Consider the following 21,195-nt stretch of genomic DNA (forward strand, 5'->3'; position numbering starts at 1 on the left):
TTAACTAATATAAATAAGATTTAGTAGTAAGGATATATGAAATCATTATCTGTTGATGAAAATGAATATCATACCTTCTTCTTCAATTAATCCATTGACTAATTACAATGTAAATGTTTTTATTCCAGCGGTTACAAAGTTTGGATATCCAAAAGAAGAGAAAAAAGAAAAGAAGGGATGGTTTTAGCGAATCAACTTAGATTTCCAAGTGGTTTTAAGTTACAAACTACACAAGAGACTAAACATTTTTATTTTAAAAAAAAATAATACTAAAAAACTGCTACATTAGCAAATGCTATTAATTTTTATAAATTTATTAAATAATGTGAGAAAAAGAGAAATATTAAAATTTTTTAATGATTTAGAATATAATTATTTTATTCAAAATACCAACAATTGTACAAAAACTTTGTTCTGTATTTTACTATTTATTATTTTTAATATAGATGTACATAATCTTACACCATTAATAAATAAATACAAAATATAACGAAATCACTCGCTCATTAAAGCACTCCAGAATTTTTATCATCCTTATTAAAATCTTAACATAAGCTTTTTGAAATTACAAGTTTTCTCTTCTGGAATTAAACAATGTATTTATTTTTAGATTTCTAGTTTTATTATTAGAACTTTTTTTTGTAAATATTACTTGATATCCTTATTATCACCTCATCAATAATATTTGAAGACTAGAAACATAAAACGATAAAAATTTGTAACTAAAAAAAAGAGATTAATTTAAATCAAGATTTTTTTCAAATATATGAGAAAAATAAATTTCTAAACATCTGCTACAGTAACAGACAATGAAAAAATAGATAAATAAAAATATGAAAGTCAAAGATGACAAAGTACATAAAATATTGATTGGCGGAAGATAGTTGGTAGGTAATTTTATCCAACCTTCTGAAATGTACCAAATCTCCAGGCATGAAACATTTTTTACATATTGAGTTTTCTTTGCATAATTATAGTACAAAATTATTTTAAACTACGATAACCTGATTTTAGAAGCAATTGACAAATAAACTTATAATTAAAAAATAATTAAGATTTATTTTAATAATTAATTAACAATTAAAAAATACTTTTAATTTTCAATTGTTTCTGCTAATGAAAAAGATGTATCATTAAATCAATAACTGTTTTATAAAATCATTTCAATAATTAGTTTTAAAGATATCAAAGGGTAATGTTTATTTTGCTTATGGATTGCCAAAATGTGAACTCAATTATAGTAATATTAATTCAGTAAAACTAAATTCATTTAGTAAAACTAAAAACTACATTTAAAAAAAATTATTTTAAAATGAAATTTGGGAAATATACCTTTCCCGAATCATTAAGTTTCAAAAAAAGTCAGTCATTAAAACTACCCATTTGTTTTCTCTTTTCTCACTAACTAGATATTTAAGATGTTTATGTACAGCAGACTCTCGATTCTCTGGCCCAGTTAAAAAAAAAATTCTCATAAAATGAGTAATAATTTATTTGTCAATGGGTTGAAAGAAGGCTTCTGCTACAATCCTTCTACATGTCGTGTGCATAACATAAGCTAAAACATGCAACGGGCATTTCCACCCCGCCAGCCTGCTACCTGCCCTTCACTTCCAACAGTTGTCAAAAATTGCAGAATACATCTGTTACTGTTCCTGGTTACATCAGTAAATTGTTGTTTGGTGTGTTTTTTTTTTATTAAAGATACAAAATGGGTGATAAATGAAAAAAGGTTTCAGTGACTGCAAAGTATAAACTACGTGCAATAAAGTGGCTGAACTCTGGGGTAACAACAGAAACTTCATTGCCTCGTAGTCAGGAGTCAGAAAAAGTATGGTTGGGGACAAAGATAAATCAAGCAAAAATCGTAAAGTGGTATGCCACCAATATGTATGTCTTCCCTGACCACCTGCATCATGAACATCTGTACGTCCTGCTTTAAAGTTCCTGCACCATTGCTGTCACTCATTGAAGTTTCACAGTACACATTACTTATTCGTTTATGAATTTCAGCTGCATTACACCCCTCAGCCTGAAGAAATCGAATTACTGCAGTAGACATGTTTACGTGCTAGCTGCATATTTAGAACTAAACGAAGTAACGCAGCGTGATTGAAGACCATAAATAGAGACGCTGCGCAATACATATGCGCAAAAGTTCATCCGATTTTTGCACGGGTTTTTTTGAAAAAAAAAATAACCCTCGCGAAATAAATAAATAACCCTCATAGAAGAAGATTCATAATTTACTATCAGTGTTAGGTCGATTTAAAAAATACTTCAGTATTAACCAGCACCATAACTGGCAAGGCTTATCTGCTGTATGTTGGTTCAAAGATTGTCTTTTTAAGTTTATTGAAAAGGAGAAAATTTTTGAGGAGCAGTTGTATAGATGTGATGAGACCAGTTTAAATTGTAGAATACTCCCTAAAAAACATGTGCATCAAAAAAAGAAGCCACTGCCCCAGAACACAAGAAACGCAAAGAATGAGTAACCACTTCGACTTGCAGTATACAACTGACAACAACAAGCTAAGGTAAAGTAAATAAGAAAATCAAAGAAATTTAGAGCATTTAAAAACTGAAAAATCAGGAATCACTACTCATATATTAACACAAAGAGAAAGCATGGATGAATTCAAAATCTTTAATACCTGGTTCCAAAAAGAATTCATACTGATTGTACAAGTAGAAAAACATTTGAAACATCAATTTGATGGGAAAAGTTGTGCTCCTTCTTGACAATACACTTTAGCATCTGGCCAACAACGAACTCACAGGTGGGAGACACCAAAACTTTACTTTTACTTTACTTTACTTTTTTAAATTTTACTTTTTAAAACTTTACTTTTTAAAATTTTTTGTCTGCCAGTGGACCAGCACATCTTTGAAATGTTAAAGAGAAAGTATTTTCAGCGTCTTCTCAGTTTGTGGTATAAAAAATGTTTTCTGTTCGTTTATGTTTTAAATGGTATGGGTGGGACAGAAAGTGTACTTATAGAACTCCAGCCTATGTACTACACATTGCATAATTCAAAATGCATTAATTTTACTTTATCCAGAACAATTTTAATTAAAAATATAAAGCATAACTGTATTGGTTTTGACAGTCATTTATTAAAAACCAGAAGATGGTACACAGCTGTCATTATTCTTAAGTAAAATTTTAGCGGTTTCTGATTTTTGTTTGTTTACTAATGCATGTAAAAAACATTTTTTTTTCATATGTACCTAGATTGACTGACATTTCCACATATTCCGTCTACCCAGGTGATATCTTTAAATTAGCACTTGGAAACAGCAGGATATCTTTTTCAGTGAATCATAATATGAAACTTTTCCTCTGGACCCCTTGCCACAAAATGGAAGGAAATTTATTCTTTTTCATATATCCAAAACAGAAGGTAAACAATTTCACGAGATAAATAAAATAGGGATTACATATACAGAATTTTGTCACCAGGCTGGAATCATATTTATTTTTTCATGGTAAAATGAACAACTATTCGCAATTTTTTAGTGATCATTTTGCAAAAATTATAAATCAGTTTTTTTCATTAGAAAAAAATTGATTTATAAATTTTGAAATTAATAAATAAATAGTTTTTTTTTTTTAGTCTTAATTATTAATAAAGTAGTGAAAAATAAATGTTATAAATATCTACATAATTTTTATTTTTACTTTTTTTTTTCATTTTAAAATACTTCAAAGAACAAAGAAGCACAGTTGAGTAACAGAGTAACACTGAAATTAAACTACTTACCTCTACCTTGATATTTATGAGTAAATATTTATAATTATTGTACCTGCACAAATAAACTTATAAAATTACGCAGTATGATTTTTAAAACAGTTAACGTTATATTAATATGTGGAGTAAATCTTAAAATTCATTTACACTTTACAAACTGCTTCCAAATCTTTTAACATAAATTGTTCTTAAGACCATACAAGGAAAATTTATCTTCTATTTTTCTTTTCCTTCCTCCACATATTTATTTATAATCATTTTTGTATAATATTAATAATGAAAAGTGTTATTTCATCACTTCTTGTTACTAAGCTTCATTTGTTCACTCTTGTAATTCTTATCCCTTTAGATTTTACGCTGTATATCATTGGACGTGCTGCTGTCGTGTTTCACTGACTAACAAAAGTCTTTCAATTCATCTTTATCAATTTTAAACAAAATTTAAATAAGATACTAATAAGATTTTCACAATAAAATCCTTCAATAAAAAAATTCTCATTTTATTAAAAAGTAAAGTAACATCATAGTTGCAAACTGATTTGTTATAAAAAGCATGTTTTTTAAGTACAATTTTGATATAAAAAACAAGCAATTTTTTTTTAAATCTATATTTACCTGAAAGTTTGGATCTTAATCTACATAATTTCCATCAGGACTATATGGTGGGTGATCAATTTGTTCCCAGCCAACTGACACGATGAGATCTTACGTGCGATGAGCCACGTGTGGCCGAGCATTGTCATGAAGCGCAATCGTAACAGCTGACGTTTGTTCAGTTTTGCCGCTTAGTGTAAGAGGATGATCATTTTCAATCTACCACTGCTTGCATTGTGCACGAATACGATTTTTAAAGATTTATTAACCCCAACATCCAGTGGTTGTAATTGACTTGTCATACCTCCAGGAATTATAATTAAATTACATTTCCATTTGTCATTTTTGTTTTAATGTTGTCAGACAAATGACCACAAAAAGCACCCACATTAACATAGTTTCATTTCAGAAGTCCACCCGGTTTAAGTTCCCATACATATCCTAACCAATTTTGCAATAAATTACTTCTTCCAGGCATCCTGTTGGGCTCAAACAATTATACCATCACAGAATCTTATTTTTGGTACAGTGTTCCTGTTCATAATTACACATGGCAATAATTTTGTCCATCAGCAGTAGCACTCAACAGTTACCTTACTTTCTCTTATCCAATTGTTTTTACAATTACTTATGTCCCTTCTCACTTATGGTGTAATTTGGTGGCATATCAAAGAACACAGCAACTTCATCAGCATTACAAATTTGACTAAGACAGTTTGTTTCTTTCATCGTAGATCAATTTACATAACACTGATATTGGGCTAATTTATGCTCGTAATCTGATGGTAACTTCTGGCAAATGGAGGTTCTGCGACACAATGTCAGACATTGCCTACTCATGAATTTCTCACACCATCCACAGCTAGCTTCAATTGAAGGTCATTATTCCTGGCAATTTCCCTAGCCTTTAACATCAGCCAATCTCTTATCACTGGAGATCCTTTTGTGTGGAGTTTCTTGAAATAGGCCAAAACAGCAGCATCAATTTCCAAATTTTTCTGTTTTGGTCCTGAAAAAATTTCTTCATTTGTTTACATACAAATAATTTCTGTTTCACTTCATTCACTGACAGACATTCACTTCATTCACCAATAACTGTTTACAAGTGGCATGATTTCCAATGTATCAGCACATAAAATAACCTTGGGTTTAAAGTCTGTATCACATATGAAATGATTTTTCATAAAGAAGAAATGGTTAGAAAAACACAACAAATAGGGAGAATGGAATTACAAAAACCTACTAATTTACAACTACAACAGCATACTGTATGCCTGTTCAACATCGAATGGAGGTTAGACAAGAAACATGAAAAACGTTTGTCATCATGCATAGAGCACATGCACAAATTGCAGAATGATGATAAATTATGATGTCAACAGAAAAAGCTGTTTAGATGTCAAGCTCTTTGAGATGAGTCATCTTTCTAGAAACTTGTATACGTTCTATACAAGATGACAAACATTTTTCAATTCCACTCGATGTTTAACAGACGTACGGATTCAAAAACTTCAGCTGTACATCTATCAACTATGCGTTTTTGTCAAATGGGATTAAACCTCCAACTAAAGATGTACCTAGAATTTAAGACACACCTGACATTTTGACCCTTTAATCTGTAAGAAAAGGCGAGTCTTAAATTCAAAGTAATACAGTATATTCCTAATTCTTGCATCTGTAAACAAACACAACTCTTTTAGACTAACGACTTAATTCTCACACTTACTTATTTCTGCTTTCTTTGGAATGGTAACAATGACTTTTTTAAATATGTTCAGTCTCTAATACTAGTAATCTACTCATACTATCAGTCCATTCAAACTTCTAAGTAAGGCAGCAATTCTGATATCTATCATATATCTCTACACCTTATTTCAGTTTTCCTGTTAAAGAGTTCTATTCAGAACTTCTTCTTTTAAAACCCTTATCTCTAAATAATCTCCTTTAATTTCATCTTCAATTTCTTTTTCCTACTCCTAAACCTCATCTGATGATTACTTACCACTGTACAATTCCTCTATATATTCCTGCCGCCTTTAATTCTTTCTTGCCTCTCTAACAATGTTTTTCTATCCGCTTTTGGTATAAATACATTTTGAGTTCAATTCCCTAATTTTTCTTCTAATTTTTCTGTATTCTACATCAACCAATTCTCCTTAGCTATTTTCTTTTAATCAATTTTGTTTTTTAAAGAGACTATTATTTCCTAACTCTAAATCTGCAGAATATTGATACTTTCTACAGTCATCCATAAATTCAAAGTATCTTTTGTTAGATGGTTTTCACCAACCATGCTAACTAAAGCTGTCGTTCCTTCCTTAATTTAAATTTTGTAATTAAATAATATTTATTATAATAAATTAAATTTATTTCTCTTCAATTAATCCACATTTTCAAATGAATTTTACCTGTAATTAATTACTTTTGGTTTCAATTTGTTTGAAATTTTAACTTGCACTATTTTTTTCTAATCAACTGTATCCCAACACTATGTTTTTAGGTTTTTTTTTAGTTTCAACCCACACATCAATACAACTAAATAAAAGTCAGATGTTTGCTACTAGAGATCTTTTACAGTCCACAATTTGACTCAAAACCTCTGCATGACAGTTATATAAATGATCAATGTAAATAAATAATGACACCTTCAACCAATGTGTATCTTTCTTTGTAAATTCTAAAAAGATGTTTGTAGTCAGTAGTTTATATTGAGTTGTAAAATTCTGAAAGATCTCTAACCCACCAAACATTAACATCACATCCCCCCCCCCCACCTCCATCCAGCTCGGGTCTGCTTGCGGCATAGAACAGTAAAATTACCATCTAAATTTGATTCACCCTTGTTCATACCTGTTATGATTGCACCAACATTCTGTTTGCTTCCTAATACCATGCAATTTTCTTTATGAAGGAAGGATGTCTGCATATTTTATTCTTGTTAATCTTATATCCCTAACTATAATATATAATGTCTTAAAACTAATAATCTAAAAAAAAATTTCATGCAAAATTTAATCTTTTAAACAAACTTAGCCCTTACATAAAACAAATACTAGAAAAATATTAAGCAAAATTTTGCAAATGGAAGCCACTAATGGGAATTCACTGATTTTTGGAGTAATCAAAAACAAGCATACTAAAAATAAAACCAACAGAAATACACATTTACAAAATAAAATTAAATTTAAGAAACTACAATGTAAAAGATCAACTTCCTCATGCTGCAACTACAAATACACCATTGATTTAAAATAAGTTACAAATAGAATCAGCAGACAAAACCTATGGAACAGAATAAGGTAGGATGTGAAGTTTTAATTTTAGTAGGAAATAACTTCTGCAAATTGGTTAAACGTAAGAGAACTATAAAAGTATGACACTAAAAATACTTGTAAAACCAAAAATTTATTTATAAACATACAAAATACTGCCTTGTTTAAAAAAAAAAATTCCTTACTACATTCGTCTTTTATATATTTTTACCACAATTGGTCACTTACATTATCCAAGAACTTCTTTAAAACAGCAACAATACCTTATGATTATAAACAAAACCTTTTCTTAAAGTACAAAACAATATATAAAATTATCTTAGAATATTACAACTGATATAAAAATACACCAAAATAAAAAAAAAACAAAATGTCCTTAACATTGCCTTCTGTTATACAAAATCACTCCTTAGAGGCCATATGCCGCATTAAATTAATAATAAATCTCTCTATTTTCTTGAAATCTTGTATAATTTCAGTTTTGTATTGTAGACACTAAAACAAACACCATTGCAAAAAGTTAAAATCAAACAATACAGAGTTCATAAAAAACTTACTTTCATTTAAAATAAGGTTTGTTTTTAATAAAAGCATTATATAATACCAAAACAATTCTGTAGTTCAATGAGTCACTAAATGCCAAAAATTATGGATCAATATTTATCACTAAATAAATTTAAATAATAATGAATCAATAATTCACAGATTCTTTCATTTCCATAAAATGTTATTTTTATGAAAAGGATCTTACATTAAAATAAATAATTGTTTCATAACAGAGCAAATAAAAGTCAAACATAATAAGTAATATTTAATACAAAAAAATTTGAAAACTTATTTTTTTATTCATTTTACTCTTTAAGAATGTGTTTCCAGAAGTTTCATCTATTCAGATAGCAAATCTTTTCGAGACCTTTAAATAGTGAGACGTCAGAAAGGTTGTTATATCTGTCAAAGCCTACAAACACCAAATAGTCAAATCCAGGGCTTTCATTTTAGCAGACAGTATGCTACTGACTGAAGAATTTGTTTTTGTAAGTAGAAATTAACAAATTAAATGAATCAAATGTCAAAAAATAAAAATAATTGAAAAAAAAATAAGATCCATGTAACATCATATTAGAATCTGATAGTCATTTTTAAGCATCAATTTTTTTATCAATCAGCTAATTTGGTTTTGGATTTAACTTATTTACAAAAAGAAACTGATGATGTATATACCTCTAAAAATTTGTTAAGAAAGTGAAAGAAATAATATACATTTTCTTTACATTAACTAATTAAGATGGATGCACGATTCAATTACTTAAAAAAATTAAGCATTGTTAACAAATATGTTTAATAAATCATACACGTATATTTTTTCAAATTTATCGTAATACGAAATATTAAAAGTAAAATATAACTGTAAATAAACACTTATAAAAGACAGCAAGAAATGAGGTAATATAGAAGGGGGAAAAGAACAAAGTTGCTAAGCACCAATAATTTTAATCAATCAATTGATTACTTTAGAAATGTTCGTAAACAATGTTTCTGACAATTAATAAATTAATCTTTATCACTATAGTCAAGGAAGTAAAACATTGGGCATAAGAGTTGACATGTAACCTACTTATACCATGAAAAATCCACGTATGTATATAAGAAAAGTATATATATAACAGAGACACAAACCAAGTATATTTTAAATTCTATAATACAAACCACCTAGAACAGAACATTGAGATAATATACCTTAATTTTGAAATTAAAGTAAGATAAGTCTTATCTAAATATTCTATAATATTTATATAAATATAAATAGTATAATATTTATTACAAAAATGTAATTATAACAAATAATTCTGTTATGGCACGGAAAATATGCCATAACAAAAGAACAATTCTCACAAAATTTATCATTACAACCAGTACAAATACGATTAAGATCCATATCAGAAAATAAAAAAACATTCTTGAAAATTTTTGTTTCGAGTGTAGCTTTACAGAAATGAAGCATGGACAATAAACAGAGCAAAAAATAAAATAAACATCTTTTAAAAGTGGCGTTACAGCAGGATGAAGATCATTAAGTGGGTTGTTAAAATACAAAATGAAAAGATATTAATGTGAACAAAAGAGGAAGGACTGTAACACAATCTTGTAAAAGATGAACTAGGTTAGTGAACTAAACATTAAGATATCCAGTTCTGGTTAATGTGGTAACAGATGGAAGAGTAGACAAAGACAGGAATTTATAAAACAGATAATATATAACAAATAAATGGAATAGCTTTCAAAATATATGGTCTAACACATTTTGCAGGCAACTGAAAATGGTTCTTAATCACTTTTGAATACTTCTATAAAGTTTCTTTATAGGACAAATTTATTCATGAAGATATGAGTCATTTTAATAATATACAGTATCGAGTGAACAAATTCATCCGAACAAAGGGAATTTTCACCATGGCAGACTGCTTGCTGTTTGGTGTTTCAGGTTATGTTAGTACAAATGCCAACAGAATTAATGGTTTTTGTGCTTTTATAATTCACTGTCAATTAGTTTTTAGTGACCTTGTGAGTTTCTGTTATAAGTTTTTTATTTACAATGGATTTAACCCCACGAAAACGGTCAAAAATTGTTGCTCTGTCCCAACACATAAATGACTCAGACAGATTGCCATTGAGTGCAATGTGGGGTTAAGTACTACAAATTAAATTGTGGAAAGGTTTAGGGAAATAGGTTTCGTCTCTTCAAAGAGAAAAGGGAAACGTCAAAAAAAGAAAGCCACACCTACACAGATCAATTACTAATAAGATAATGCAAAATTAATCCAAGATAGTCATCTTAATAGGGACTTGAGAGCATGTGGGACTAATGTTTCTGATATGACAATTCATAGAAGACTGTTGGGAATGGGAAGGGGTTTGTTCAAAAACGTAAAAAGAATCAGTTACAGACACTAATTATGAAGACAAAAATACTTCAACTGGCAAAGGAACATAAAGCATGGACTATTGAGATATGGAAAAACGCTTTTTTTCAGATTAGACTCATTTCTTTATCCAAGGGAAGAGAGTAGCTTACATTTGTAAGCAAGCAGATGAGAATACTACGCCAGCACACCTGCAACAAGCTCCCAAACACCTAGCCAAAAATATGTTTAGGGGATGTTTTTTACACATGAAGGGCCCAGGAGGTGTATTTGGTTTGTTTCAATCGTTTAGTGATGCTTTTAATTTATTTAGAAAGGAATTTTATGCCTTAGTTATTTAGAAAGGAAAGCACTTATGCCTGTGAATGTGATGATAAAATCAGACCAATACATTAATATATGCTAAAAGAAAAATAGTCCCACTTACGCAGAAGAACCCAGAACTCATTTTCAAATAGGACCTTGCACCATGTCACACGTCAAAGAAAGCAAATGAGTTCTTCAAAAACCAAAAAAAATAGAGTTCTCTCATAGCCAGGAAACTCCTCCAATCTGAATCTCACTTAAAATTTATAGGCCATACTAAAAAGAAGACTTGGATAAATGAAGTGTAGCACAAAAATTGACCTTATTAGTTTAGTGATACAGGTTTGGTTTCAAGATGAAGAAATCAAAAATCATTGTTCTACCTTAGTGGAATCAATACCAAAGAGCATTAATGATGTAATCAAAAACAAGAACTATTAAATTTGAGTAAATTTGACCATTAAAACATTTGTTTCTTTTAAAAATAAAATTTTCTGTTACAAATACTGTGTTTGGATTAATTTGTTTGCCACTGTACAAGTTGAAAGAAGAGCATAATAATGTAATTATATACAATAAAACTTTTCTGGAGTGAACTACAAATAAACCAGAAAAAAGTAAAAGCAAAAATAATACAAATTACTTCTAAACAACTGTTATATCTTTATAAACCATAACAAAAAATTTGTAGAATTACAGCAGTTGAAGTAAAGGAAATGTATGATACATGGGTGGAAGATAATTCTTTCCTGGATGTGAACAGTTTGATAACAAAACATACTTTTTAACCAGATACGCATATTTCTAAAATTGGTTATAATTCAATATAAAGTATGCTACTTCCAGTTTTTAATCTAGTGCAGGAATTTTGCCCCAAAAGAGATTACTTTAATGAAATTTTTAGGAGACAGAATCTATCCAAATAATACAACATCTGACAATTGTTAAATAATGTTCACTTATGTTTAGTTGTTAGGATATTATTCTGTTAATGAGTTTTGCTGTTTTAAGTTAATATAATTAGAGTGAATTCTGTAATTGCCTTAATGATTCATCAAATATGAAAGTTTTGTCAATATATTTTCTTTAAAAAAATATGTTTTTGTTTGAATGCAGTTAATTTAATTTCATTATCCTATAATGAGATTTTTACTATTATTGAATTACTGAATATTTTTTGACTAATTTTTAATAAAATACCTTGAAATAACTATAAAGTATTACCTTGAAGTAAAAGCATAATAACAGAGGATTATAGCAAATGCAATATCTTATTAAATGGATTTAAAACAAGAAAATAAATCTGTGAATGGTTAAATATAATGGTTAATATATATATATATATATATATATATATATATATATATATATATATATATATTGATGACAAGGCAAAATTAGGGCAAAATTCCTACACTAGATTAAAAAAATAATAATGTGGAAAAAAAAATTAATTTTATATATATATATATATATATATATATACACACATATATAAAATTAACTTAATTACCATTAATTATTATATTAATATTTTCCAGCAGATTTACCACCATGTACCACAAAAGGCATTGTATGCTGTAATCAAAAAATTACCCGTTTTATAGCCATTACCCACCGGGTTGGTCTAGTGGTGAACGCGTCTTCCCAAATCAGCTGATTTGGAAGTCGAGAGTTCCAGCGTTCATGTCCTAATAAAGCCAGCTATTTTTACACGGATTTGAATACTAGATCGTAGATACCAGTGTTCTTTGGTGGTTGGATTTTAATTAACCACACATCTCAGGAATGGTCGAACTGAGAATGTACAAGACTACACTTCATTTACACTCATACATATCATCCTCATTCATCCTCTGAAGTATTATCTAAACGGTAGTTACTGGAGGCTAAACAGGAAAAAGAAAGAAAAAAAGTTTTATTGCCATTGAATATGCCCTTTGTATTGTACATTTGACAAGAGATGTAATTTGTTTTCCTAATCCATTTTTCCTCATGAAAACTTGATACAGAATATGCTGTTTTTTAAACATTCCTATCAGCCATTTGATGTGTTAATTTTTTTCAACATTCATACAACTTAAAAGTTAAAGCTTGATTAATTGATTCTAAAATAAAAATCCTGCTGCTTGTGACGTACAAAATCATTTCTAAACAGTGTTGACATTATCAGAACTTGTTCATTATTTTTACCCACTTTCCATTTAACAATTCACAGATTTATTTTGTTGTTATATATATATATATGGATATTAAATGGACTTAAAACAAAATATAACTACAACAATATATATATATATATAAACATAATATAAATATTTAAAACTTCTGAAATTCAGATTATTAGGAAGTTGATAATAATTTTTTTTAAACATGTAATTTAATTTTAATTGGAAATTTCTGCAAATTAACTGATTATGCTACATTTATTTTTATTTTTTATTATTTATTTTTAATTTTTTTACTATCCTTTTTTATGCAATATAGTATTTTTTAAATGAAATTGTGCAGTGAACTTTTTTTTTGACATCCTAACAAAACTTGACCACCTGAGAGCAGTATGCTTATAATTATAAATGTAATCTAACCAAACTTAACCTATATCTTAATTAATGAGGTAGGTTAATTTTGGTTGGATTATATTTATAATTTCTATGCAAATAAGTTTAACTAATAAAATGTAATAAGTTTAACTAATTTAAACATGAGCAATTACTAATACATAATGTAAAAAAACCAATGAGAGAAACCCGAAATTGTCCAAGTCTTTTACATTATTTCTTCAATTTTTCTAGTCCTTTCAGCTTTCAAATCTCTAACTAAAAAAAAAAATTACTTTAAATAGAAATCATAACAACATATACCTGGAAATCATCATTAATCATGTCAAATGCAAAATATAAATGATGGGTTTACAAATGATGGTAGGACCTTCTTATCATAGTGGATTTCACGTTCCTAAGATTCAATTTTGTGTCATGTTATATTTTTGTGTATAGTTAATTTATAATGAGGAAATGTGATCATTAAAAAAGGAATATACATAAGGAATATGAAACAGCAAAAGAGATGATAATCAAAAATAAAATTATAACATGACAAAACAAAGGGTTTATATGAATATTAACAATTAAAAATGAAAAAAACAATAAGATAAACTGATAATGAACAAGATATTATTTACTTACCACAATGTTATCTGTGATTTTAATCTTCAGTACACTCTGATTATGGGTGTATTTCATAACATAACGAATCTGCAACAGACAATGCATACAACTCATACAAACAAATTATGTCATATTCCTCAAATTCTAACAATATTAAAAATGGTAGTTACACCCTCTATGCTATAAATTTATATCAATCAAATTACAAATACACTTGTCAGTCTTGCCTTAGCACATGCATCTTCCCATCTAGCCAAAACATTGTGACATTAGGAATTCCAATAAATGCATGAAGTACAGCCATACTTGATATGAATTGTTTTGAGAATGGTTCTGCCAACTACATATATATATATACTTTCATAGAATTTTATTTTTTTACTTTATAACCATATTATTAAAAATTATAGCACTATACAGAAAAGGGATTAATAGCAACATACATAAAAATAAACAGTAAACATTAATAATTTGTTAAATTACCGGGGGTGTTCAATTTAAAGGAGGTTCCATCACTCAGTAGTTTATACTAATATTGATATGAGCTGGGTAAAATAATGTAGAAGATGTTGGTTTGACTGCAGCTGGAGTGGACTGTTTACTGGCTGCATATTTAAGTACTGCCACTCTGTGTCGAACACTGGCTTTTGAACAAGGTTGCAATCTTGTGTTTGTTAAAATGTCAATTGCTGAAGAATATGCGGTACCAATGTAGGAATGCAATGCATAGGAATATTCTATTAAGAGCCCAGCATCTTCTTTTATTAGCGGTTACAGGACTGTCTCGCGAGAGGCAGTAACTGTGATCGCAGGCATCAAACCCCTGGATATTTCGGCTACAGAACATAGCCAGCGGTATGTTGCAAAAAAGGGAGGCCTTCTTACATCAGGGCGTATGCGTGAGATCGAAGACCAAGGTTACGATTCTTCTACAGGTCGTTATACACATGGTATATTTCCCAATGTTAGAGAGTTGCAAGCGGTATTGGGTATCCCCTAATCGGCACACGACGCAGTTTCTCTCGGGACATGGTGCCTTTAGGGAGAAATTGGTTAGGTTTAGGTTGGTTGATTCCAGCAATGTGCGGACTGTAGGGTCGATGACACTGTGGACCATGTCCTACACATTTGTCCCAGTTACTAGGGAACTCAAGAGAGTTAACTCCGTTTTGGATCTGCGAGTCAGCTGGAGGACTGGCAGAGAGTGGATAATAGTTGCTGACTTCCTTCACTTCCTCGCCCTGAGCAGGACTGCCGAAGGGATTTAGTAGGTGATAGAAACCTGGGTGGCTAGGGACCGCCTGGGCAGTTGACTGGCAGAAGGTAGGTGCTTAAGGCAGCGTGCCTCAGTTAGATTTAAGAAGTGTCATTTTGATTTTGGAATTAAGCTGTCGGTGGAGTTGCGGCCGCTGACAACGGGCATGGTACTCCTTGTCTCGGGGGGTGCGGTCGCGCTTCGACAGGGGCGTTTTATGAGCACATGATACTGTCGGCAGGACGCGGCTGGGTGCCGCTTCGGTGGTATGCAGCGGTGTTTCGGCGGCGGTTAGCGAAAGAAGGTGAATGTCACGCGGGACTCCGCGATGGAGCTGAGTGGGAGTAGGCGTTCATTCTCCTCTCCCCGGTAGACTGGAACGGAGTCTGTTAGCTTTGCACTCATGTTGAGTTAATTTAGCGGGTTCTTTAAGGGAACTAGGACCAAATTTCGCTGTGATTAACACTTTTAGTGGGAAAGTTGTTGTAGTGGTTAGTTTGCCTCGAATCAGAGACATTCAATGGAATTGGCTCATTAATGGTTAGAACTAGGCGCGGAGTCTTCATTCCGCGGTTAGGCTTCTAGCTTAGTTCCTGAGGGCGACGTGGTAGCTGCAGGTGTCCGTTGTCTTCTTCTGAAGGCATAAACTTAAAACTATCTCGGGGTGAATTTTACTGATGCAGATGTCCCTCGGGGCATCTGCATTAGTGGCATCTCTGCAGGGCCTGAACTGAACGCTGTGGTGTGCAATCAGTTTGAGGGCGAGAAGATGTCCTCCATTAAAGCCACTACTGGCTAGGAACAGAGGGGGTGGTGTAGCGACCGGACACGCTAAGAGATGGGCTCTTCTCCCCTCGGGGGGGGGGGGGGGGGGGAATCGAGATGCCGAAGAACATGTTCATGCTTGAAGATCGCCTAATAAATCTTTGTGTAGATTAGACCAAGGAAAGATCATTTCACTAGGTTCAGCCCAACTGCAGTGAAGAGAATGCTGAAATTTTTTCCATAAGCTAACTATTGTTGATAAGCTAGTTCAATAGTGGCAACATTGGCATTTTAGATCACGTGTTTTTCACAGATGAAGCGTGATTTTACCTTGGTGGGTGGTATATTATTAGTCAGAACTACCAGACCTGGGTACTGAAAACCTGCATGTTTCTTTTCATCTTCCCCATACCCACAAAAAAATATTCTCACAGAAAAGGAGAGATAGGTAAATAAACCACTGGACCAATCTTTTACCTGGAGAGAACATGAATAAATTGATTTTTGTTTCATCCTTCCAGAACCAATATACTTTTTGGTTATGATTTTTTTCCGTAAACCCTTACCAATCACAAAAAAAGTGTGTGCACCATAACAAAAATGGCCGCCACGGGTAAATTGCTTAAATAAAAAAATGTTAAAAATAGTTTTAAGGTCCTGAGACATGTAGGAAGCAATAGGTAAGTTTCAATTTTTTCTGTAGTGACAAGGGGTCACTACAAACGGTTTCACCCATTATTAAAAAGGATTAGATTATCTTGCAAATAATTAATTAGACAATTTACCTAGAACTGTAGTTTCAGGCACCAGTAATGGTATAAATGGGATAACTGTAAATTACAATTCAAGTCAGGGCTAAAATTGTTAATATCTCAACAAATACTCAATTTTCTAAATTCGGAAGAAATTTGTCACACAATTAGCGATGAAATAACCTTGGAATATGTTTATTCTAATAAAATAAATTAAAAAATTGAGTGTTTGGGCTGCGAAAATTTATGTAAGCAATTAATATCTTTGTTTATTGCAAATAGTATTTAAAGTGTTTACCGACACACAACGTAAGTGTATTAAAAATTTATTGTAATGAACACATGCTTAATTTTAATTCTTGATACGTACGGAATTCATTAATTGGGATCTATTAGTTCACGAGCTTAATAAACGAAACCAAAGAATTCTTAACGCCTGAATCTAAGTATTAGTAAAGCGTCAAACACCAAAATTCAAGTAAATCTTCTTCATAAAATTATTAAAGTAAAACTGCAAAAACACAACTACAACAAATTACCGTAAAAATTACACTACGAACTGTAAGCAAATAAGTGACATCCACAACATCGATTAAAAAAACGAAAATTATTGAAGTTACATACGGTACGATTCTTCGACCATGTGTTAACCTGAAAGCTTCATAGGTTGAACTATCAACCTATCTGCTTTCAACTCACCTTCATAGGATCTTTCAAATATAAACTCTGTGCAGATTTTTCAAACTCCTCCCAAGTCTTCAAATACATCTTAACTTACTAATACAAATGTTAGTAAAACGAAGGATACAGAATTAAAAAATAACATGAGTTACAGCAAAACGTTTATACCATAATGTGGGTTTTTAACCTACAATCCTAACAAATAACCAGTCGCGTTGGAACAACTGTTGAGTACGTTCGATTATTACTCGCAATTCAGAGAGGAAGTGCGAGTGGATTCATAAATATTTTGTAGATTTCTTTAAAACAGTAGACGTTCTTTACGTAATACTTTTTTATTAGAACAAAAAAATAAATTATAAACTTTAAAATCCACACATATATCATTATCCATTTATTAACAACAATATATAAACTTTATAATATCTGACATTTGTTGGATTTTTATTGCACATTCATGAAATTAATAAAATAGAACTTTATTATAATTTTTTGTTACGTTAATGTCTTTCATATCAAAACTAAGTAAATTTAAAATCAAGTACACCTTTTACCTTTAAGCTGGTGAAATTATTTGTTAAACATAAGTTGGAAGTTAGTAATGAAATTCATTTTATTTGCATATATAAAAAAAGATAGTCACGGGAACTTAAAGCTGTTAGAGAAGATTATAGCGATATCTATTGATGTAGAAAAAAACTATTTTAATCTTTCTTTTCTTGTTTTCAACTGATAGAGACTGATAAATTACCCACCGGCTTGGTTTAGTGGTGAACTCGTCTTCCCAAATCAGCTGATTTGGAAGTTGAGAATTCCAGCGTTCAAGTCCTAGTAAAGTCAGTTGCTTTTACTCGGATTTGAATACTAGATCGTGGATACCGGTGTTCTTTGTTGGTTGGGTTTCAACTAACCACACATCTCAGCAATGGTCGAAGTGAGACTGTTCAAGACTACACTCGTACATCATCCTCTGAAATGTAGTTACCGGAGGCTAAACAGGAAAAAGAAAAGGCTGATAAATTGACATTTAAATGAAAGGTCAGGTTCAGTCAGGAATAATCATTTCATATTTATAGGATAATTCATATTTCGATTTTCATTAAACGCAAGCGAAAAACTGATGTCTAGTATTGTTTATGAAAATAATGTATTGTTTCATGTTTCTATCCATGACAGTCGGTGGAAATATTAATTTAAAAATATAATCTTAATTAACGACAAATTTTTATAGTAGGTTGTTTTTTTTATAATGTACTTAAAAGTATTTACATGATCTTGCGATCATCTTCACTGCTTGGCGTTATAATTTTCACGTGGCGTCAATTGCTGGTGGTAGTAGGTTTGAATTGGCATTGATTTTGTATTGTAATCGTTTATGTTTTCTATATATATATATATATATATATATATATATATATATATATATATATATATATATATATTTATATGTAAATAAAATAATAGGTATAATATATGCCAATATAAAATATTGGTAAAATATATATATATTAAGCGAAATATTTTTGTGAACGACAATATACTTGTGAAGAGTGTTTATAAAAACCGTTTCAAGAATTCAGGGGATGGGCGCCCATATCAAAACAAAAAAACACTTTACCATCAACATAGAATCGGGAACCCTTAGTTTACTGTCTATACCCCATTTTGTTTTACAAAAAATGTTAATTGTTTTCTGACAAAGAAAATTACGCCATATTTATTCAAATCCGTTCATAAATAACAATGTTATGGTAAAAATTCTCGAAGTGAGTTACTCTAGATTAAAAAAGTAGTTTTCATTTTCTCCCTAATAAAATTAAATAACTCGACCTGATCACAACTACAGTAACTTTAATTAATGTTATATTATATTTAATAATATTGAAAGTGTTACAATGAAATAAAATATTTTATAATAATAATTATAATAAATAACAATTTTTTTTCTTTTTCTGTTTAGCCTCCAGAACTACTGTAACGTATTACTTCAGAGGATGAATGTAAAGGAAGAGTAGTCTTGTACAATCTCAGGTTGACCATTATTGAGATGTGTGGTTAATTGAAACCCTATCACCAAAGAACACAAAAAGCTGATATGCGATGACAAGTTCACCACTAGACCAACCCACTGGGTTAATGAAAAATAATTTGCATTACACATTTTTGTTTAATGACAATGTTTAAAAAAAAAAAAATTCAATTTAAATTTATTTAAGAACAATAAATTATCCTATCAGATAATAAAACATTAATGAAAGAAACAACAGAGCTGTTGAAAATGTAACCCTCATTCAAAATACATACAGGAATTTTTCATTAACTACTTGACCCTTTCAAAGATGCCAGGTGTCTGATGAATCCTCTCAATCCCTTTTAGAATTCTTACGTCAATTCTACAATAACCATGGGGTTCATATTCAAGAGTTTAAATGACCCCATAACAAAAAGTCAAGAGAATTGGGATCAGAAGACTTTGCAGGCCATGCTACCGGGCCTCCTCAATCAATCAATCTGTTTGGTTATAGGTACTTCATTTAGGGGATTTCAACTTGTGAGTGTTTAGTAGCAGATCTTCGAGTGAAAGTAGATCAGCCATTAAGAAATGTAAATATCTTTCACCATTAAGTGTTTCAGGTAAAAAGCAGACAAATAAGTGGTCAACCAGAATACCAACCCATTACAGAAAACTGATATTGGTGACGTGAAATGGCATGAAGATCTTTAATTGATCACATATGGGTGTTAAGAATGCTGATCTCTTGTAAATTTGGCTTTAATGGCATGAAGATTTTTAATTGACCACACATGGGGGTTAAGAATGGCTGATCTTGTAGATCAGATCAAAGAAAATACAATTCAAACAAGTTTTGATTAGTACATTTTCAGTTAAACCATTGGCATAGACAAACATGGTGAGTGTAATCTCGAGATAAAATAGCTTGTACTCACTGATGGTGGTAGGCATGGAGTTGCTGCTCCAACAAAGCCCTCCAAATTGTTGCCAGCTCTCTAGTATTTTTTTTGACATGGTTAGATATTTCATGTAATACACCCTTCTTGAATTCAAGTGTACATATTAAACATGGTTATCGTAATTTACCACATTTTTTTCAGGATTTAAGCTTTCTGGGTCTCTGAGCCATCTATGAATGGATAAAACATTGTGTGAGAAGGTAACATTTGATTGGGAGTGTTATACCTTTTATCATATATCAAAGGGTATATAAAAACAGTTTCAAGAATTCAGAATATGGTCCCCATTGAAATAAAGAAAAAACTTTACCATCAACATATGTCTGGAAATGCTTAGTTTACCGACTATCCTTCATTTTGTATTTTTAACAAAAAAATGTATTTCTCAGGAATGGTTATTCATATCGAGCTGAAATTTTGTATACTGCAAGGGTACCTAGATGTTTACTTGTATAAAAATAATGTAACATATCTCTCAATCCAGTTCAAAATGCTGGCCATGTAAACATTTAATTATTATCTTTGCAACTTCTGGTTTATTTAAATGTTATGTTTTACAAAAAATGTTAAGCATCTTATGACAAAGAAAATGACACCTTATTTATTCAAATCTGAACTTATAACAAAAATTCTCAAAGTGAGTCACTACATTAAAAAAAACATTTATTACTGTTATCATGTAATAAATTATAATAATTTAATAATATTGAAATCATGAAAATATTATGATAATAATAAATAATATTAATATTGA

General features: G+C 30.4%; 2 protein-coding genes across 3 annotated transcripts in view; one reads left to right on the plus strand and one right to left on the minus strand.

Annotated features, from left to right (window-relative positions):
• Positions 1 to 372, plus strand: part of LOC142319568 (retinaldehyde-binding protein 1-like) — a 114,651-nt gene extending 114,279 nt beyond the window's left edge. For both annotated transcript variants that reach the window (XM_075357004.1, XM_075357003.1), the window contains exon 8: positions 129 to 372. In XM_075357004.1, coding sequence (XP_075213119.1) covers positions 129 to 187 — 59 coding nt within the window. In that variant the 3' untranslated portion in view covers positions 188 to 372. The remainder of the gene's footprint in view (positions 1 to 128) is intronic.
• A 7,360-nt stretch (positions 373 to 7,732) lies between these two features.
• On the minus strand, positions 7,733 to 17,706 carry Srp9 (signal recognition particle 9). Its single transcript, XM_075358055.1, has 3 exons — positions 17,487 to 17,706; positions 14,034 to 14,102; positions 7,733 to 8,113 (listed from the first exon to the last, which is right to left on the minus strand). Exons 1-3 carry the CDS (start codon positions 17,553 to 17,555, stop codon positions 8,021 to 8,023), a joined length of 231 nt encoding a protein of 76 aa, XP_075214170.1. The 5' UTR covers positions 17,556 to 17,706; the 3' UTR covers positions 7,733 to 8,020.
• Positions 17,707 to 21,195: the final 3,489 nt, after the last annotated feature.

The sequence above is a fragment of the Lycorma delicatula genome, chromosome 2, assembly GCF_047948215.1.
Source record: "Lycorma delicatula isolate Av1 chromosome 2, ASM4794821v1, whole genome shotgun sequence".
In the NCBI taxonomy this organism is placed as follows: domain Eukaryota; kingdom Metazoa; phylum Arthropoda; class Insecta; order Hemiptera; family Fulgoridae; genus Lycorma; species Lycorma delicatula.